This window comes from Oratosquilla oratoria, chromosome 22 (genome assembly GCF_046742065.1).
Source record: "Oratosquilla oratoria isolate Oo_2021 chromosome 22, ASM4674206v1, whole genome shotgun sequence".
In the NCBI taxonomy this organism is placed as follows: domain Eukaryota; kingdom Metazoa; phylum Arthropoda; class Malacostraca; order Stomatopoda; family Squillidae; genus Oratosquilla; species Oratosquilla oratoria.
The window spans coordinates 28,812,787-28,835,929 of record NC_134798.1 but is presented as its reverse complement, the minus strand read 5'-3'; the positions used below and the strand labels follow the sequence as shown (position 1 = coordinate 28,835,929).

At 39.5% G+C, this 23,143-nt stretch overlaps 1 protein-coding gene across 1 annotated transcript in view; it reads left to right on the top strand.

Annotated features, from left to right (window-relative positions):
* The window catches only part of LOC143037455 (protein lin-52 homolog), a 44,354-nt gene extending 22,023 nt beyond the window's left edge, over positions 1–22,331 (top strand). The window contains exons 3-6 of the mRNA XM_076205701.1: positions 6,965–7,030; positions 13,049–13,117; positions 14,966–15,061; positions 20,063–22,331. Of these exons, the coding sequence (XP_076061816.1) occupies positions 6,965–7,030; positions 13,049–13,117; positions 14,966–15,061; positions 20,063–20,211 (380 nt within the window). The 3' untranslated portion in view covers positions 20,212–22,331. The remainder of the gene's footprint in view (positions 1–6,964; positions 7,031–13,048; positions 13,118–14,965; positions 15,062–20,062) is intronic.
* The last annotated feature ends 812 nt before the right edge of the window (positions 22,332–23,143 follow it).

Genomic DNA, 23,143 nt, shown 5'->3' with positions numbered 1-23,143 from the left:
ACTACATCTCTTATAGGTTAATTTTTTATACATTGTTCTAGCTAACTTCATAGTGCTGTCTTTAGGTGGTGTTTGGAAATGTACACCAAATATGGGACACCTCACTTAAAAAAATAGAATGTCACCTCTTGAAAGTGTATGTTTGGTGAGTAGTGATTTAATTTAATAGATGCATGGGACAATATTTAGACCAGTAGGAGTGTAGGGTCAGGCTTGTAGTCTATATAATTATCAATCTTGGCTATTAAAGATATGTCACTATGTTTGCAAAGGGAGACTGGTATTTCAAGATTAGAGAGGACTATGGTATGAGAGGGGTTACTGACCTGTTGGAGTGCAGGGTCTGGCTTGAAGTGACACTTTCAAGTGACCCTGCAAACCCTGACATTCTTCAATTATGAATTCATGACTGTGACTTCTTATTCATATAATTTTCTATGCAATCCTTGTCAGCAAAAAAGTACATGCCTAAATTTTCTCCATGACTGCTAGGCGAGCACTTTTTTCATACTGTTGGAATTGAATCATGACACACTAAACAGAGATGTCTTTTTTCCTTAACAAGTGAATATTACAGGAGACCTACCTGTCTCCTTAATAATAAGTGGGAGATATTAAATTGTTTCTGCCTTTTTATGCACTTGTCATTGTTGTTTAGTATTTACCCTTAGACTTTACCAGGTTTTAGTTATTATTCATTATATATTCTCTGTTGGTGGAGGCACTAACCCACCCACTCATCTTGCATGTCTGTCCTATGTAGACTTAGTCTGCTTGTAGTTGCATGCACCTTCCTTCACTTCCATCTGTATTCAGTTTCCTTGGTGACAGGTGTAGTGTGCTAACTGTGCTTACCATTGGTTGTTCATGCCTCTGCACACAAATTGCACATGCTGCTGGTAGTGTATTATGCTACTAAACCACCTTTTTATTTTAAATTTTGAAATTCAGGCAGTTGAGTCAGGTAAATACTTTACTTTCAACAGAAAAAAATAGACTGGAATACAATTTATAGGGCAATGGAAGATGAGTGGCCAAATATATCGCAATGCTCAGCTTCATTCTGTGGTAAACATTGTCATTGAGGTGCAAGAAATTTGAACTTCGATTTTTGGTAGGTGCCTGTTTTTTAGCACTCATTTCAAATTTAGCCACGTTATGGTGTGGACATGCAAATGTGTGCCTTAAAAGACAAGCCCTGCTATGTCCAACTAAGAATTAATCATCCAGGTCAGACACTTAGGAGGAGGAGAGAGTTTCAAGCTACAAGTTCCCGAGTGTTGTGTGACATGTTTAGTAATTTTTGGAGAAAGATGAATAACTTGAAGTTGCGGCACATCATCTCATACCCATTTTTAGCTGTAAATAGGCATTAGAGGTGCCATTTGGCATAGAGAAAGGGGAATAGGGAGGGGAAAGGAGGTGAACATGAGCAGTGAAGGGAGCGGGAGACAGTTCATGTATGAAAAGTAAAGGGGGGTATCCTTACATTTGGGTGGTTGGATGTATTTTTATGTTGCCTGTATGTGTGAAAAATTTTCCTGGGCATCCTATCCAGTAATTTTGAATATAAGTGAATATGACAATGTGGGCATTACAGTCTTGTGTTTTCCTAAGCTTTTATTTCATTTAGTTTTAAGATGTGAATGTTTCAGCATTCTTGATTTGGATTGCTTTTGGTAATCTTGAAGAGTTGAGGGGAATTCATGAAAAATATGTCAGGAGAGAGAAGTTTTTCAAGGAAATGCACAGTATAAACAAAAGTAATAGGCATTGGGAAAAGAGGTCAAGTGTAAATGGTAAATGTAAAATTCATATATACAGAACATTGATTTGGAGAGAGAAATAATTTAGGAAATTTGTCTCATACCATATTTGTAAACTATGCTGCTACATGTTAGACCTCCAAGTCAGCCTCAGGTTACATGAAATGGTATAGGTGATTGTGTTTCAGCTTCTGCATAGGATCCAAAGTTAGTGAATTATTGTTTAAAGAGTCCTGGAAGGTTTTATGCCTGTGTTTCCATAAAACAGTAAAGGTTGTAGATAAAATCTGCTGTGGCTCATTTTAGAGTTTCTTGTAAGCCTTCATTGCTAATGAGAGAACTATTGGCCTTATTTTGTCTATAATATGGTTTTCATGACTTCTTGATTGTTGATTTGATCCCATATATGTATATGCTTCTTTTGAGGGGTAGATGGCTCCTCAGATAAATTTAGTGAATAGCAGAATAAAATTATAAAGTATACATTAGGAAAAGGCTGATCAAGACTAGCCTTGACTTTCTGTTGTTGTTGGTCTGCCTACAACCTAAATTGCAACACTTGTATATAAAAAAAAAATCACCCTTGCAGTGTTCCATTAGGTGTCCTCCACCACAGTTATGTTTTGTTCATGTCTCCTGTCAATCCTGTGTAGTCTGTGAATATATATGTAACTGTATGTGAGGCATCCTAGCAGTGGAGGCATGTGTCAGTTCAGTTATGTTGCCTAAACTGTGTTAGTATGTCCTGAATGTTGCATGATGACCACAGTGAAATCTGCTTAAGTGTACTCAGTCTGCCCTGTTTAGCTGGGCAATTTGTGTATGGGTTCAGGAAAGTAGCCAAATATGTTGCTTGAAGATTCATTACTTATTTTATTTTATTTCTTATTTTTATTTTACTTTTTAATGTAATATTAAAATACTCATGGCTTTCACAAGACCTTTTGCCTGCACTAGTGATTTTTAATGCCTGGCTTGTGCTGATTGCTTTAATCCTTAGTAGTATATTGCAAACTATGCTGCATCTCATGCTAAATTTTTCATTAATATAACCTTAACACATGATAAGGTCTTTGGTTCACCTTAGTTTAGTTCCTGATATCAGAGATATCACATTGACTTATCTTATTTGGACAGTTGTATTGCATCAGTAAGATTGTTCTTGTCTCATGTCATATATTATGAAGACTATTATCAAGAGTCCTATGACTAAAATGTTCAAAATCTGTCATCCTTCAAGAAAGGATTTATTCAATTTTAGGGGAATTGGAGGTGGCACCAATTTGACTTGTGCCTCTGAAAGTTGTTTATCATTGTTGTTGTTGTTGTTTTCTAGACTAGTTTAACAGTCTTGTTTCCCTAAGAAATGCCACAACTAAAACGGGGTATCCCACAAATCTTTTATAGAGTATATATTGTGTTGTTGGCATGAGTGATTGTGTAAATGCAGTCTTCTATAATGTGTTGTATAGTATGGGGTGAAGTGTTGCATCCTGGATAGTTATCTAGATGGTGGCCACATCACAGTCTGGCCAGGTGGATTCTGTCCTTCTGGGAGAAAGAGAATTCAGAGGGATGGATATCAGAGGGTCTAGCATGCAGCACTGTGTTGTCTTTCAATTTGTTGATAGATCTGTGAGTGATATGATTATGGAGATGTTTCCGGAAGCTGGTGTCTGGTGGTTGTCAAGGATGAGAAGAAAGTATTTGTGTGTGATATAGGTTTTTGGGTGCTGTTCTGATGTTTTAGCATGTGTGGGTGTTCTGCTATGTAGTGCAGTGGTATGTAGGTCCTGGTGCAGCAGCATCTTCGTAGTGGGACCAAAACCCCAAGAGTTGAGGCCAACTGGCCAGGGAAAATCCCCTGCCACCAGCTGTATGCAGGTGGCACAGTTCCCTGTTTATCATTGTTGTTATTATTGCTAACAGCTCACCATTGCTGCTGTGGGATATTTTAATTTGTTGGTGCTGACTTAGCTAGTTATAAATGGGCATACATGGAAGCAAAGTATTCTTCAACTGTGGGAGTATTGATGTGTCATATTTGAAGGTTTTTATGAAGTGAGACAAATTTAGTCTGGAAAGGAGTCCTGTCTCCTGTACAAAAGTGTGGAGAGATGATAGGGATATTGGTGTTGTTTCACCAGAAATTAGGTGTAATGTGATTGTAGTTTGAGGAGGTAGGTGGGGGAGTAAGGCTGTGAGGGGATAGGTAAGTTATTCTAGTAGAATGTTACATATTACCCAGGCAGCCAATATATACAGCCATTGCAGACCAAAAAGAATTAGGGTGCTGGGTCAGCACAGAATGGCCAGGATTCTACAAGACATTGTGTTTTAATGTGAGTACAAATGCCTTTCCTAAAGGCACATTATGGCCATAGCCTACACATGCATAATATGAGGCTGATGGCAAGAGATTTCTACACACTATATCTACTGATTGTACTCCTGTAAATAACAACTACTCTACACTACAAATAAATATTGCATAGAAGTTCATATGGGGGACTATGGGACACCACAAATAGGTGAGTTGGAAATTGAGGTTGGGATCTTTATACATTACTCTTTTCTTTGTTCATTACACTCTTTGTAATGTTGGCCACTTTTGTACTGTTGTTGAATGTTGTATGCGATTTTTTTTTTAGACAGGGGCATCAGTAAGAGTTGAGAGGTATTGGACTTTGTCCCACTGGATCTTAGTTTCAGTTCCACTATTGAAAATCTTTTTCCTTGGATCCACATGTGGCAGGGTTTTTTTTTTGCACAATGAAGTCTCCGTTTACTTTAAGAGTTGATCTGTTACAAGTGATGGTCTAGTGATGGTATTTAGGACAAAGAGACAACTCAGGGTCCACTTTATCTCAATATGGATTAACTTAGTAGCTGGTAGAGCACAGCACACTTTAGAATGGAAAATCCATCAGTGGGATTAGTGTGGTGGGCAGTTGCAATGATTCTAACATTATTCAATTTCTTTGGTGATTACGACTATTTCCCTCTATGGAGGGCATGGGTAATTGCCACTACTCTGTCATAGTAGATCATTCGTGAGGTTGGTAAGAAGCTTTATTGTTATGTTCATGGAGAGGTGTAGTAGAGTTTTTTGTTGTTTTTTCCTTCTCTCTTTTCCTTTCTTCACTATTTTCTAACTGTAGATAGGGTGACTATGCCAGGGACAACTCTCCCAGCCAGGTTGAAGTAAGGAGAGCTATGTTTGAGGCACCTTTTCTCACCTCTTCCCCATTCAGGGTGATCAGAGTGAATCCTGAAAAAGGCCTCTCAATTGTCCAGACTACTGTTGAGCTGTATTGTCCCCTTCCCTGGTACATAATAACAAAAGAATGAAGGAGACTGCAAGAGACCATAAGGCCTACACTAGGGAGCTCCATATCCATCGCCACCTGTCATCCCCATCCATAAAGTTGTCTAATCGTTTCTTAAAACAACTGATAGTTTCAGTGCTCACTACATGGCTACTAAGTCTGTTCCACTCATCGACCACCCTATTAGTAAACCAATTCTTGCCTATTTCCTTCTTAAATCTAAATTTGTCCAGTTTATAACCATTACTGCGAGTCCTGCCCTGTTGTTTTAATATGATGACCTTGTTTGCATCACCCTTGTTAAAGCCTTTGATCCACTTGAACACCTCTATGAAATCACCCCACACTGCATCTTTCCAGAGAGTGTAAGTTAAGGTGCCTAAGCCTCTCTTTGTAAGGCAAATTTCTGAGTCCATGCATCATTTTGGTCATTCTTCTCTGTACTGATTCTAGTGAATTGATGTCCATTCTATAGGACGGAGACCAAAACTGTACCGCATAGTCAAGGATGGGTCTATCGCTAGATAGAGTTTGATAACTACCTATGCACATCTGTTCGTTACCGTCCTAGAAATGAAACCTTGCTCTGTTAGCTTTATTCCTGGCACTAATACTCAGTTTCCTGGTTTTAAGGTCCAGACTCACTAGAACTCCCAAGTCTCTCTCAGTTTTCTCTAAAAGCGTGTTATCTAAGCTGTACCTATTTTCAGGGTTGTGTAGCCCTACATTTTACATGCTACACTTAGAGATATTGAAGTTCATTTGCCATTTTACTGACCATGTGAACAATTTGTTAATATCATCCTGCAGAATCTCTGCATTGTCTCCTGACCTAATTAGGCATCCTATTTTAGTGTCGTCTGCAAACTTACCAACATCACTATTGATCCCATCGTCTAAGCTGTTGATGTACATAATGAACAACAAGGGACCCAAAACTGAGCCCTGGGGAACCCCACTAGTAACATTGCCCCACCTGGATTTTACTCCATTTATGGTGACCCACTGTTTTCTATTACTGATCCAAGCTCTAATTCATTCTTACACATTTCCTCCTATGCCATGTGCTTTGATTTTATTTAGTAGTCTCTGGTGTGGCACCTTGTTGAACGCTTTGCTAAAGTCAAGGTAAATAACATCATAATTATCATTGTTATCTGATGCCTTATATACTTTAGTGTAAAAGGATAGAAGATTAGTCACACATGACTTACCCTTGGAGAAACCATGCTGTGACCACTAGGCCTGCACCACCTGCGATGGGGATTGACTATGGGCTTCCAGAAGTCTCCATCTACTCTCACTATCATGCACCATTACCAGAGGACTCTTAGTTGTCAATGGAAAAAACAAAGTTATTGTGTGTTGCAGGAAAGATTTGACAATGACAAACTAAGTTGCCACTCTCAGTTACTGTCTTGTTCAGCATCAATCTCGTGATAGAAGTTGAATGCAGAGGGTACCATGACGAGGTGGTGAAGCACAATTAATTGTCCTCAAAATGTCCTGTCTCCTACTCTTGTCTCAAGATCTTGTCATGCTCCTCCCAGGGAGAAGGTTAAGTGAACAGGCACAACTTGGGCCACAAAACTACATTCCCTTTTGTAAGTTGTAATTGGTATAAGTCAGACTTTGATTTTGGAGTACAGTACAGTATTGGTTGGTTGACATTAACTAAAACTTGTTAACTAAGCCTCTTTTCTGCAAGAATTACCTTTTAATTGAGATGATGGTTTTTTTTAGAAAGGAAAAGGTTTTTCAAAACTCCTGCTAGACATGAAGTTCTGTTAACTGCTATTAGGAGGTCTTATTAATGGGTGGATAAAGAGGTCATATAATTCCACGATATATTCCCTAATTACTTTGCAGATGGTAAACGCCTCATGAGTCTTGAAAAAATGGACAGAACATCTCCTGATCTTTGGCCAGAGCAAAGTAAGTTGTCATTCATATGTATTATCATGTAATGAAAATTTAGGAACTGGTGCTTATTAATTTCTCTTTCAGTCAGAAATTATTAGTTGCAATATCTTCCAGGGTTTTTTAACTTTGCTATTGTTTTCTGTACGAGTGTATATTATTAAAAGGAAATATTATTACCTAAAGTAATATTCCTATTTAACTGAGTAACATGGCAATCTATAATGATTGGAGACATCTCCACCCAAAAATGAATGCTGATATTTTAACTTTTACTGTTCCTCTTTTCTTCTAACCACCCTTAAAATTCTTTCTCATTCTCTCTTTAAATCTGCTTGATAATACATCGCTTTTCATGTGCTACTCCTTTTTGACAAATCAGATGAAGTTTTCACTGATCAAGAATAGTTTGGGAGACAAGAGGGGAGACTTTCACAGTTTACTTCTTTCAAGAAGGACAAATTTTCCAAATTGTTTTTGATTAAGTTCTTTGCATGATTGTGCCCTATAGACCCTACCACCACTTTTTTTTTTTTTTTTTTTTCTTCTTTTTCCTTCCCTTCCCTACCAAGAAGGTGCCATGGAGGTAAATAAAATAGTATGGCAGGAATATAATTAAGAGAAATAGTACCACCTGGTACAGAAAGGGACTAGCTAGAGATAGTACAGGCTCTTCATTACTAAGGAAATATCACAGAGATGAATGAATTAGCCTGGGATCAACCAAAAGGAAAGGAAAATTGCCACCTGGTATGGAATGGGGTAATTACAGGTGCCAGCTTGAGGCTTTTTGCTCTGGCACTGATGATGTTGCATGTGTTTTCCCTTTTACATGCTGCTGTGCTGCATTGGTCTCAAGCTGGCTTCAAAGCTACACTATATATGACTGGGTTTGATCTTCACTGGAGACTGGGGACTCACTTCCCATGGCCATTCAAGCACTTAGGGCAAAGGTAATGGCTTATGCACCTTGTTTAGTCTGTAAAGATGAAGTGAAGGTTTTGAAGATAAGCTCTTACAATATTGTTGTCAACCCCTTCGATATCCAGCATACACATGTGCACATGCACACATATGGAGTTAACAGTACTCTAATGTCCCAAGTCAACTTTTGAGAGATTCCCCATTGTACTCAAGATCTAAAGTCAAAGGACATTCAATTGTCCCCAGTGACCTAAGGACTAGACTTTCCAGCCAACACCCAGAACGCCTGCTCAAACAGAAAGGACCTCATGTTCCCCGAGTGCAATAGAAGCATTGCTTATCATGGTCACCAACCAATGCAATAAGCCCCCTCCCCCCTTTTTTTTTTCTCTCAGAATATGGCAACACCTATGTACAAAATGTAGATACAGGAACAGCCTACTTGTATATGTGTAAAAATAGTTATTCTGGCAACCCCCTGAGGCTTCTTTGGTGGTTGCATGTGTGTATAAACCAGAGAAGACTGGATCATTAAAGCAAAGAGACCCCATCGAGTTTGCTTCTCCAAAGACCAGTACTTTAGTACTCAATGTAGATAGAAACTACAAATCTACAATATGCAGGGATTGTCTTGGTTGGATGGAATTTCCCAGTACCAAAAAGAATACAGTAGAACCTCTACTTACAATCGCCTAAACATACGAATTTTCCAACATACGATGTGAAATTTGATCTAATATTTGACTCTACACCCGAAGTAATTTCCAGCATACGAAGTCGTCGAAGTTTCGCATATACACCCACTCCATGTTTAACGACAACTCGGAGTAACGACGGGCTTTATGACGTCGTTTAACGTAAATTCCCGAAGTTACGACGTTGTGTACGATAATTAAGTTGGCTGAGGCAAATTTGTATGATGTTATAAATGAACTTGTACGGTGGATATTAGCTGTGAGGTAAAGTGTTTTGAAGCTTAGGTCTACATTACCATCCTGCAAGCTGCAAAAAGTACCTGGGGTACAGTATATACCGGTAGTGGTAAATTTTTAGTTTCGACCATGGGCGCAATATAGCAATAGAAAATTAATTATTAATTTTGTAAATTATAATGTATCAACGTAATATGCAATTTTGTGAGCGGGAAAAAAAAAATGCTAAAACATATTTCGTAAGTAACGAAGTCATGTCGGACGAATGGTACACCATGTTTGTTATGATAGATGCCGATGTCGAAGAAATGAAAGGATGATAAATTAATTCGTCTAACCTAAGCTAAACTAACCTAACCTGTGTTTAATAAATCATTACCTGCGAATTAAATATCCGGCTCGTCCTCGTTGTCGTCGTCGTGAGAGACGTTGGCAGACGACAAGATGGCGTCCCGAGCCTATGCTACCGACTTCGTTCATTAGCATATTTTCTTGTAACAAGGTATTTTTTACTTTCATTTCCGCCCACAAAATTGCATATTACGTTGATACATTTTAATTTACAAAATTAATAATTAATTTTCTATTGCTATTTTGCGCCCATGATCGAAACTAAAAAAATACCCCGGTATTCAATATGGAATGTCAGCATACGCGGATTTGGTCATATACGGTAATTTTAGGAACCTAACCACCGTAAATAAACAGTAAATTTAGCTTTAATGTACTGTATAAAAGAGGGAAAATACACGAAAATAAAGATACATGTATTGCTGGACATTGTACATACAGTACATGTACGTATATGTATACAGTTTTGCTTAACGACCAATTCGGTTAACGACGGCGCGCTGGTCCCAATTGTCGTCGTTAAACGAGGAGTGGTTGTATAAGCTAAGTTAGTTTAAAGTTCACCTACTGTAAATTAGAGTAGCCTAAGTTACAATACGTATCTCAGTCACCACCTCTCTACCCACACCTACCGTCTCCTGCATCGCCAAGCCTACACCTCCGTTCGCCTGTCTCTAAGGTAAAGTGACAATAAAAACCTCTTTTTATTGATTATTTCCTTATAAATTATTTTTTCTTACATCTCTCTTATATACAGTAATGCATTTGTTTTATTGCTATGTGTAATTATCTGCAGTACAGTATTTATTAAGGAGTTATCATAGGTTTTTGGGCTGTGGGACGAATTAAACGAATTACAGTGTATTCTTACGGGAATATTTGATTTAACATACGACCATTTCAACATACGAAGTAGATCCTGGAACAAATTAAATTCGTATATAGAGGTTCTACTGTATAAAGAAAATAGAATCCAGAGAGCAGCATCAAAAATGGCACCTGCACTTGCAAACCTATCATATGAGAGATTAGCTAAACTGGAGTTACCAATGCTGGAGCAAAGAAGAGAGAGAGGTGACCTACTGACCATCTACAGAATCATGAAAGGCACAGAGATACTCGATAGAAAGGACTTACTAAACTGGGACAAGAGAAACACAAAAGGACATGGGAAAAAAAAATAAAAAAAACATAGCTACAGAAGAGAACTGAAGAAAAACAGATTTCCACATAGAGTAGTGGACACTTGGAACAAACTGGATAATGAAATAGTATGCGCAAAAACCATTCATGAGTTTAAAAGCAAACTAGACACTGCGAGATACAAAGGCAGGACACCACAAGCATAGCTCTCCTTCCCGCAAAACACAACCAGGTAAATACAAATACTATTCAAGCTTTTAAGAAAAAACTTGATGCTGAAAGATACAAAGACAGGTCACTACAAGCATAGCTCCCTTCCCGTGTAATACAACCAGGTAAATACACACATATCATATGTATCAAGGTTACCACAATATTACTCAAGAGTGATGTGCTTCAAAAGAGTGGGTTGGGTCAACTGTGTATACTTAGATCAAGAGAGGGCATTTGAAAAGGTACCTTACAGTCTACTTTTGTAGGAATTGGAGTACATTAGAGGACATATATGCATAAGCTCTTTGAATGGGTGAAGGATTTCCTGAAAGACCTAATCATGAAAATAGTAGTGAAGGATGAGATGCCAGGATGGAGGGTAGTGACTAGTGGAGTTCTGCAAGGGTTAGTTATGGCACCTGCAATGTACTTTGCGTAAATGGCTTGATGAAAGGTACATCAAGCACCACAAGCATATTTGCAGTTGATGTAAAGACCAGAGGAAAAATAAAGATGAGCAAAACCACTAATTATTACAAGATCAGTACAGTCTATATGCATAGAATCAAGTGTGGGTAATGAATTTCAGTGCCAAAAATACTAAATATTGGAAATTAGTCAAAGCTCTATAAGACCACAAATTAATTACTCATTGGGAAGTGAATCAGGGAGTGTTGGCCACATGCCTTGTTACCTGACACACATATCAGCAAAATTGTGTGTGAGATATACATACATATACCAAAGGCTTTTTCCCCCTGACATGGGAGGTAGCCAAGAAACAAAGGCATAGAAACCACTCCCACCCATGCCATCCCCTACCTACTCCACTCCCCTCTACCCTCTTCGGCACCTCCTGGATGATGGGTCATCCCTGCATCTTGTCCACTCCCCTGGGTCAGAAGCAGTGTCGCAAGACACAGCACATCCACAGCAAGGCCGCTTCATTAAATCGGTGACCCCCCTCTCTGTCCCCTCATGTAGAACAGGAGAAGACAGGGAGAAATCCCTTCAAACTATGTCAATTTATTTATCGCACATACTCCCTCACCCCCCATCCCCTACCCACTCCCCCTCATGCATCACAGCATCATCCATACACAACCTTCCCAAACTGTCACTATCCTCCTTAATCTCTCCTCTTATCCTGCTATAAGTGCAGTGTCATTAATACCTTTTTTTCAAACTTCTCTTCCTCTCCACACATTTTTGTGTAATAATTTCAAGCTCCTATCTACTCTTCCTTTGTCTTATTTTAACTCTTCCACCTTTTCTTTGCCACAATGGTCTTTCTTTTCATTGTCATTCCAGTTTTGTTGCCTAACCTGAAACCAAATATCCCAAATGTTGCATGATAACCACAGTAAAACTGTTTAACTGGGCCTCTCAACAATTTATTTGTGGAGAGAGGTGTCTAAGATCCTGTTTGGCTCCATGCTTGTCAGAGTTTTGTTTATGAATATTGTGTATTTGTTTGTTGATTTTTTTTTTTCTTTTTTTTTTTTTTTCCGGGACATTTTCAATACTATACTGAAATTGTTTTGGCTTACACAAGGCTTCTGTTACCTTCACTAGTGATCTATAATGCTTGGCTTGTGCTGACTGCTTTAATCCATGGTAAGCATATTGCTGACTATGCTGCAGCTCTTGCTAAAGTTTACATTAACCCCTTCCATACGGTGCCGCACACGTAGGCGTCATGGACTTAGATCTCGGTGGCAGCAGCCAATGCCAGCCGTACGACGTGTCGTAATAATACTCGCATCATAAAATATAGTCACCGCTTATATCGATCATTCTCTCTTCACCCGTGAATTTTGATAACCATAGAAAATGCGATTACAAAAGAATTAGAAAGAATGTCATTATGGAGGGGCGACTACAATAAATATAATCAAGACACCGATATGGCAGCCTCGCGAATACACTCGCTCCCCATGACGCCTACGTGTGCGGCACCGTATGGAAGGGGTTAATATAACCATAATATGTGGTCAGGTCTTATGTTAATTTTAGTTTGGTTCCTCATACCAGAGATATCACATTGACTAGTCTTACCCATGTGTATATTGCATCTGTTGTTCTGGTCTCTTGCCATTTATTCCAAGTACCCTTATCAAGAGCTCCATGTAAATGATGTACAAAATGCACCATTGGCTGTCCGAAGAAGGATTAGTTTTAGAGGAACTAGAGACAGCACCAGTTTTACTTGTACTACTGAAAGTTATAATTGAATTTGTATTGTTATTGGTTTTACTCAGGTTTTGCCGTGGGAGCACAGTATTGTTTAATTAATAAGGACTTTCTTTATGAATTTCTTTATTATTAAGGTGATGGTTTTAGAAGGAAATAGGTTTTTCAAAACTGCTGGACATAAAGTTCTATTAAACGTTTTGTTTGATATGGTCACATTCATGAATGGACATAGAGGTGATTTAATTCCATAACATTTGATAAAATTATATTGCAGACAATGAACATTGCCTCCTGAGTCTTGAAAAGTTGGACAGAACATCTCCCGATCTCTGGCCAGAGCAAAGTAAGCTGTCACTAGTTTGTATCATTCATTTTGTAGTGAAAAAAATGAGAAATTTGTACTTGTTACTTTCTTTGTTTGAAATTGCTGCCATTTTGAATTGTACCAATAGAGTATCAGTCTCTTAAAGGTTGATTTGACATTGTTGTTGTCTTCTGTAGGAGTGTATGTCATTGAGAGGAGACATTATCTCCCCAGAAAGGTAATTTAAAATCTCTCTCCCCCCTCTCTATCTCTTTGTCTCTCCCTCTCTCAATCTCTCTCTCCCTCCCTCTCTCAGTCTCTCTCTCCATCTCAATCTCTCTTAGTCTTTCTCTCCCTCTCAATCTCTCTCGATCTCTATCTCCCTCTCTCTCCCTTTCTCCCTCTCTCTCCCTTTATCTCTCTCTCTCTCTCTCTCCCTCTCTCCCTTTCTCCCTCTCCCTTTCTCCCTCTCTCTCTCTCTCTCCCTTTCCCTCTCTCTCTCTCTCTCTCTCTCTCTCTCTCTCTCTCTCTCTCTCTTTCCTTTTTACTTTCTTTCCTTAACTCACTCCCTCATCTCTCTTTCGTAGCTATATACTCTTACACATAAGCATTTTTTTTTATTTTAAGATTTGGTGAGACCAATGATGGGTACATGATTGTGGTGCTCCTGCAGGGTGGACTGCACAGAAAGTCACTTCCTGGTTGCTCAGTTTCAAAACCCATCTACCCATTCACCTCCATCTGGAGATTGAGCCTGAAGGGGCTGCCATTCCATTCCTCATTCCCTGGACGGCCCAAGCTCTATCTCCAGCAATTTCACATTTGTTTCTTCCACCTTTTCACACAAGGAGAACTAGCTAATGACTGCTCCACTCCTAGTAATATAAGCCAATGACAGAAACAGTCCCACAGTCACTTCCCAGATAGATTTATGTGAGGGTCAGAGAATCATTGCCAGCCATTGCAGTGGTACAGGTTTTTTTTTTTTTTTCAGTGAAAGTTGAATCAACAAATAATATAAAAGTTGGCTAATACATTTATCCAGTATGATGTTTATATGAGTGATGGACAGCTATGCAAAGTGATTGTCATAACAATTATTGCCTTAAGTTTCATTGACAGGAAATTCAGAGCCTCCCAGCATCTGGTAGTAGTCTTTGGGTCTTCCCATAGATATCTCAGTGTTTCATTATTATGAGACTGTTTCTGTGTCACCAACTGATAGTGGTAGGAGGAGGGGAGTAGTCACTATCTATTGGCTCTTCCTTAAATTAAAAGTTGGAGAAAATACAGTTGAGGTTGATAGATCTTGGGCCCAGTCTAGATTCTAAGTGTCAGCCCCTCAGGGTTGTGCCTCCAGCTGGAAGTAATGCTGTTGATAAGAACATAAGAATTAAGGAGACTGCAAGAGACCATAAGGCCTACACTAGGGAGCTGTGTATCCATCACCACCTGTCATCCCCATCCATAAAGTTGTCTAATCATTTCTTAAAACAACTGATAGTATCAGCACTTACTACATGGTTACTAAGTTTATTCCATTCATTGACAACCCTATTAGTAAACCAATTCTTGCCTATTTCCTTCTTAAATCTAAATTTGTCCAGTTTATAACCATTATTGCAAGTCCTACCCTGTTGTTTTAATATGATGACCTTGTTTGCATCACCCTTGTTAAAGCCTTTGATCCACTTGAACACCTCTATTGAGTTCTGAACATTAGCATCAGGGAGATGATTCTGTGTGATTTTCATCTTAGAGAACCACCACTTCCAGGTACCCATCACATTGGTCCCTATCAAGTGATTTCAGTGTATTGATTCTGCATTGAGGGTAAGGATTTATGTTTATATAATGAAAAGCCTTTGGTGAATACTTCCTTAATAGTTCCAGGTGTGTATGAGTTTGCTCCACTTTCATCTCCTCAGATGAGCCCATCCATGGAAGTTGCACCTGATCTTGAGGATCAAAACCTGCTATACCGTAGGTTGCATCTACTACTTTATTTCATTATTGTTATCATTAACTGAGGTATTGACTTCATATTTCATATACCATCAGTACTTTAGCAACACCCCTATTGATCAGTTACATGGCATTCCTTTTTATTTTGGAGATAAAGGTTTATTTGTGGGGAAAAACTGACCACTTTGTAGCCCCTCTTATCCCTCTTTTGAGCTTCTTTCCTTAGATTTCACTTTTACCACCTTTGTAAATCCATATCTTCAGCACAATATTATCTGCAAAGATAGAATTGGTTAACGGTGATGAAATACAAATACATACATATAATGAGGGCTTTTTCCCCCTTACAAAGGAGGTAGCCAAAGTCAAAGGCATACATCCACTCCCACCCATTTCATCCTCACATACTCCACTCCCATTCACCACCCGTGTCTCCCTCTTTTCTTGGCTCCTACTGGATGGTCATCCCTTCATCTTACCCACTGCCTTGTGTCAGAAGCAATGCAACAAGACACAGTACAACTACAGCAAAGCCACCTCATTTAATCAGCAACCCCCACTCTCTGTCTCTTCATGCAGAAAAGAGAAGACAGGGAGAAATCCCTTTGGGCTGCATCAAAATATCATTCACACATAAGCATCCCCTACCCCCATCCCCCACCCACTCCATCCATGCATCACAGCATCATCTATACACAACCATTCTCCACTCACCCCTATCCTCTGTCTTCTCCCTTCCCTCCTCAACAGACGTTCCCATCTTTCCCAATGTCCCTTTTACCTTATCCATCCATCTCATTCTTGGATGCCCCCTTATGTTCACTCCATCCACCTCTGCCTTCCACAATTCTTTCACTAATCTTCTTTACTTATTCCTTCCATATCTCCAAACCATCCCATGACTCTCCCATCAACCCTATCTCCCAACTCCACTTCCACCCCTGCTCTCCTCCTCACTTCCTCTTTTCTCACTCTATCCAGCCTAGTAACCCCTACCATACTTCTCAGACATTTCATCTCAAACACATTTAAACTCTTTCCTCCTCTCCCATGTTCCATGTCTCTTGACCCACACAGTTCTGCCAGCACAATCACTCCTTCATAGAACCCCCTCTTAGCATCCCTTCCCAAATGATTATTTCTCATTACACTTTTTAATCTCCCAAAGCACCCACTTCCTTCTCTTGATCTACATTCCACCTCCACTCCTCCCTTTCCCACCACATTCACCCCCAAGTATCTAAAGCTATCCGCTTCCTCCAGCCTCTCCCTTAACCCCTTCCATACGGTGCCGCCTACATAGGCGGCATGGGGAGCAAGCGGATACGCGAGGCTGCCATATCGGCATCTTGATTATATTTATTGTAGTTGTCCCTGCGTAACTGACATACTCTCTAAACTGGCTTCGTCACATTTTCTATGGTTATCAAAATTCACGGATGAAAGAGAGAACGATCTATATAAGCGGTGACTATTTTTTATTATGTGAGTATTATGACGCAACATCGTACGTCTGGCAGCTAATGCTGCCCACGAGATTTTGGCCCGGAGTGAAGTGGTTAATACTCACTTCCAGTTTCCTGCCATCCTCTCCCCTTGCACACCTCATCACCCCACTTTTACCCACATTTATCTTTAACTTCCTTCACACACCCTCCCAAACTCCGCCACTAACTTCCTACTACAAGTACAGCATCATCAGCAAACAATAACTGACCTACCTCCCATTTTTCTCCATTTTCTTTAACCATCTCCAATCCCTGGCCCACCATCCTTGCATTCACCTCCCACACCACCCCATCCATGTACAAGTTAACCCCTTCGATATGATGACGCCTATGTAGGCGTCATGAGGAGCAAGTGGGTATGCAAGGATGCCAATGTCAGCATCTTGATTATATTTTTAGTAGTCGTACCTGCGTGACCCCCACACTCTGTAAATTGGCTTCATCATATTTTCTCTGGTTATAAAAATTCACGGGTGAAAGAGAACGAGCAATACAGCGGTAACTTTATTTTTTATAATGCAAGTATTATGACGCAACATCGCACGTCTGGCAGCTAATGCTGCCAGCGAGATTTTGGCCCATAGTGAAGGGGTTAAGCAGTCATGGCAACACGACACACTCCCGGCAAAGTCCCACCCCCACCTCAAACCACCTGCTCTCTCTGGTTCAAATTCCAACACAGTCCTCAATATTCTTGCAAAAACTCTTGACTGCTCTCAACACCTCCCCTCCCATCCCATACTTCTGCAATACATCCCACAGTGCCCATGCCATCCACCCTCTCACAAGCCCTCTCCAAATTCATAAAGGCTAAAAAAAATCCTTACCTATTCCTAAAGGTTTTTCACATATCTGTATAATCATAAAAATCTGATCCACATAACCCATATCTTTCCTAAACCCACATTGTTCCTTACCAATTACTCCCTCTCTTCCTCTCCTAATCCTCTCAGTCAAAACCCTCCCATAAGCCTTCCCAATTATACTCAACAAACTGATCCCACTGAAACTACTACACTCACCTTTGTTCCCCCCTTCCCTTGCAAAGTGGAACTATACAGGCACCCTTCTGGTCCTCCAGCACTCTACTCTCTTCTAGACAAACATTAAACAACCTCTCCAGCCAGTCCACCATCACTGCACCTCCCTTTTTTAGACACTCCACTTATTATTAAAATGATAAGTGCCCTACCTGCACTCATCATTTTGATAACTGGTTTCACCTCATCTTTTCTTATTTCTCCTTCATTTTCCTCATTCATCACTGTCAATTTCTCAGCGCCTCCCACAGGAACCACCTTACCCTGCCCATCCTCCATCACATGTAGTAACTCCCTAAAATACTCTGCTCATCCTCCTCTCACCACTGTCCCCTCCACCATCATCTCTCCATCCGCACCCTCTACCCCTTCCTCTCCCAATATCCCTCCAAAATATCTTTCCATTACTTTCAAATTTTCTGTCACACTCATTCCCCATTTAACATCTCTGCTCAAATACCCATCTTAATTAACCCTTACACTACACGCATCTTGTGCCTAAATTGCTTATCAGAAAGACATATATGAAGTACCAATAGAAATTACGACCTTCACCTAGCATTTGATGTAGTCTTCATGATTTGCTTGAGAGTTTTGGGTGGCGATCTCTTGTAAAACTTGTATTCAAATATTTATGGCAAGCAAATTAAAAAAGGACCTGTCTCACTAGTGAGACATCTGCAGATTAGTCCAGGCTTGTGTGCTGCTAGAACTGAGTAATCTGTGGGTATATGCTTGATCATGTGAATGGTAGCTGGGTATAGTGAACACATATCAATCAATCTGTAGCTTCTCTTGCTAGAGACCTACAATCCCCAAGACATGTGTCATCTGATGTTCAAGGATTCTGTGTCCTCTGGGATTTATAGTCTGGGCACCACCAAATTAGGTAGTGTGCATTCAGGTCACTTGTCTTTATGTGGTTTTCTATGATGTTTAGTGGTTGGAGTTGGGATGTGTAGTTTTGTGACATTGATTTGATCACCTAATCAATCCATTGCTCATGGGCAATCTTGCAGAAGACCCACAGCCTCCTGGAAACTGGCAACAGACAGTTTGACATGGAGAGAAGTATGTATACCACCTGCACAAACACATCCATACAAAAACACATGCAGATTCAGATCACAAAATGAACACTTCAAAACTGACCACCAAACTACCTGCTCCATCAAAACCCTTTAAACCCACAGAAAAATCCCTCCCAAGAGAAGCAAGAACCAGACTAGTATGACTGCACTCGGATCACCATCCAGCACTTAAATAATACAAATTCAAAATAGGGCTGACCATAGAAATAAACTGCCTCAGAAGTAATCATCATATAGAAGATACCAAATACCCCATCCTACACAGTCCCACCTTAGTCTTATCCAGACAAGTATATGATAATTCTCTTTTGAATGACTTACAGACAATCTGGTGGCTGTTCCTGGTTACCTGGAACCCATGAGTTTCCTGCAAGAAAGATCTGGAGCAACAGACTGATTGATTGTGTCTGAGTGTTTGTTTTGTTTCTTTAGCCCAGGACCAACCCCATAAATGCATAAGTCCATTACTTCACCAAACTCCCCCAGACATTACTCATACCATGAAATCACTTCCTCGACAAGCGAAAATCAAATTAGCATGACTGTTTAGGCCACCACCCAGTACCAAAGCTGCACCAACACAGAATCAGCTTGACCAAAGATCAAATTGCCTTAGATAGAATCACCACTCATAAGACACTGTCCTGCTCTCACCCTCTCCAGACAGCAGCATAGCATATCAATGAGTGATATGTGGGGCAGACCAGAGGCAGTTCTGATTATCTGGGGTCTGTGTCCACCAGACAGGCCTATAGGTAACACAGAGAAGAAATATTGTGTAGTTGCCTAGGGATAGCGAGTGTAGGGCAGTGTAGGATGAGGTGTTCAGAGTCCTCTGTGTGATGGTAGTATCAAGGGCAATTTGATTCTGTGGCCAGGCTGGATTTGAGTTTTTGAATGAGAGTGAAAAGAAATGGGAGGAGACCCAGTTGTTGTTTGCAGATGACACTGAGCTTATACCTAAATTGGAGGAAAGACTGAAGCATTTGAAAGCAGAGATTGGGAGGGTGTGTGAAAAGGGAAATCTAAAAATAAATGTGATAAGATGTACAAGGAGTGGTGCTGGTGACGGGTTGGAGGTAAATGTAAAGAATGAGAAGCTGGAGGAAGTGGAGAGCTTTAAATGTTTGGGGTCACATGTTGCAGTGGATGGAGGATTGGTGGAGAAGGTGACTTAAAGAGAAAGGGAAGCAAGTGAAATGGGGATGACCCTTCTCAAGGTTTAAGGTAGGAGGGACAGCAAATGGGTTTTGGGTGAGGTGGGTGGAGGGTAGATGTATGCTTTGATCTGGCCACCCCTTTTATTAGGGATAAAAGGCCTAATGGTATGTTTGTATGTATGTTATTACCTAAAGGTGTGTTTTCCTTTCCCACCATCAGAGTTAAGCTACCGAACCCCCCTGGAAATCATTGATGAAGTCAAGCGACTGCAAAATATTGCCTACCAGCTGGGTCTTGAGGAAGCTAAAGAAATGACCAGAGGCAAGTATCTCCACATCTTGAACAACAACAGGAAAATTGAGAACTGAGTTCAAATTTGCTATGCATTGTATAATATTATTTTCATATCATGGTCTCTTTTCTTTTACCCCATATGGGGTATAGACTGCATAATTTTATGCAGTCAATATTTTAGGGGCTGTAGTGGTACCCATATGGACTTGTGTCACATAACATTCTTGTATGATTGGAGACCAATCTTCACTCAGAAAAAGAATGTTGATATTAACGTCTATCCCTCCTTTCTGTTACCTTCCTTAAATCTCCCCTTTACCTCTTGTATGACTCCACTTCTTTGATATGATATTGTCCCCTATGAAGTATTGTTTTTCGGTGATGATATACAATATTTTCTTTGTGTGAAATTTGTGAACAGACCTACAATATTGCCAGATGTTGGGTGTATGTCTGAATGAAAATATTTCTAAAGACTGATTGTGAGCATGTGAAAACTGAATATTATGGAAGATTTTTTCTTCCACACAATTCTCTGTAACATATTGAGGGATACTAGATTCAGCATATGTCCAACAAGTGATGAATGAAAAATCATGAAATAAAATGCATCATACTTTGGTGTGTGAATTAAAGGTCTTAGCTTTATGGTGTAAATATGTGAAATAATATTTTTGTCTTGAGTTTCACTGATTGCAAACCTACAAGTAATGATCCTCAGATCCTCTCATAGATCTCTCTGGGAAGAAATGTGACACTTTTGTCTTTGTTGTATTTGACACTGAAGAGTAGAACAGTAGAAGGGGAGCATTCTTGTGTCATCCTTATGTGAAAAAGTGGAGGAAGGATAATCAGAGATAATCAGGCCTAGTACAGAGCTCAAGTGCCAGACCCTCAGTGCTGCACCCCCATATGAAGATGAGGGCATTAATAGGATTTGAAGACAAGCAGTGGGGAGATGGTTCTCTCTGATGTCTGTCTTTCAGGACCACCACTAACAGATACTCATAATTGATCCCTACATGAAATAAACTTTAAGAACCATCACACACTCCCGAAGACTTTCTATGACATGCAGAGCCTGGACCTACCCTCCATAAAAAGCAATCAATTTTAGCCCATAAAACTGCTCATAATGTGTAAGAATCTAACTTTTTAAATTTGTCAAATATTAGTACTGCTGTCAGATTATAATTTGTTCCATCTTACCTAATTTTGCAACTATTTTGGTAAGATATTTAGAACAAATTGAGAAGATGTATAGTGGCTTGTACTCTAAAAATGAAATTTGAAGGGTGGAATTCCAACATTTCAAGGAATGTCTTATGGTCTCAGATTATTCTCTCTCACTATCTCTCTCTCTCTCTCAGACAATCCTTCTGGTAATATTGTGTCCAGTCTATGCCATTCATGAAGTTTGCTAATATATATGTTTTTTTATCATAATTGTATATTCAGATATCATTCTAATTAGATTATTTTACCAGCTCAAGGTTTTACCACAGCTCAATACAGTTTGGTAATAGCTTGGACAAAATCTATTAACTATATCTGAATGTTGAAGTTCAGTCTCAGGTGAAAAGGTTGCCTCTCAGAGGTATTATTCATCATATGCAAAATTGAGTTCCTCAATTTTTTATTTGTCTGAATAAGTTAAGGAAACTGGGTGGATTTGCTTAACTTTGGATAATTGGTTTGTACCTTTTTGTTATCAAAGCATTTTCATGTAGGAAATAGGTTGTATCTAAGTGTAATGTGATGCTTGGCATTTGAAGTGAACTTATTGCTATCTTCCATCATATCATAACTAACACTGGTAATGTTTCATATGTATTAGATTTTTTATTCATTAATGATAAAGCTGACATTTGTATTTATGTATATTGATTTTCTGTCATCAACACAGTATATATGTTTCTAATAGTTGTAGGTAGAGATTGCATCATTCAGTTTAGGAGCAATAATATTTATTATTTGCAAAAAAGAAAAAAGAAAAAGAAATTATATTCAAGCCAAAAAAAAAGGAACCTTTTCCTGTAATTGGTAATAGGTCCTTGTAAATTCCTATACTGTTAAACAAGTACAAGAAAAATTGACTTTTTTCATTGCAGTGATAAGTTCTTCATACATTTATATCTAGAGTCTTTAAAAGATACTTATTATCCAGTTGAAATAAAATTTATAGATTAACAAATTGTTGTTGTTGTTTTTATTTATTATTATTATTATTATTTTTTTTTTCCTTTTGGAGAGTTTTAGAAAGTGTGTGAAAGAAGGAAGATGAAGATAAATGTGGGCAAAAGTAAGGTGATGAGATGTACAAGGGGGGAGAGGGACAGTAGACTGGAGGTGAGCATTAAGGGTGAGAAACTGGAGGAAGTGAATAGTTTCAGATACTTGAGTGCAAATGTGACAGGAAAGGGAGGAGTGGGGTTGGAGGTAGAATGTAGATTGAGAGAAGCGAGTAAATGCCATGGTGGATTAAAAAGTGTAATGAGAAATAGACATCTGGGAATGGATGCTAAGAGGAGGTTATATGAAGGAGTGATTGTGCCAACAGCAATGTACGGGGCAGAAACATGGAACATGAGAGAGGAAGAGAGAAGGAATTTGAATGTGTTTGAGATGAAATGTCTGAGAAGTATGATGGGGGTTACTAGGCTAGATAGAGTGAGATATGAGGAGAACAGGGGTGGAAAGGGAGCTGGGAGATAGGGTTGATGAAAGAGTATTGGGATGATTTGGACACATGGAAAGAATGAGTGAAGAAAGATTAGTAAAAGAAGTGTGGAAGGAGCGAATATGAGGGGGTGTCCTAGGATGAGATGGATGGATGGGGTGAAAGGGGCTTTACAAAAGAGAGGAATGTCTGTAGAGGAAGGATGGGAGAGGACAGAAAATAGGGGTGAATGGAGAAGGGTTGTGTATGGATGAGGGTGTGATGCATGAGAGGGAGTGGGTGGGGGATGGGGGGTGAGGAAGCATGTATGAGAAAAAATTTGACGC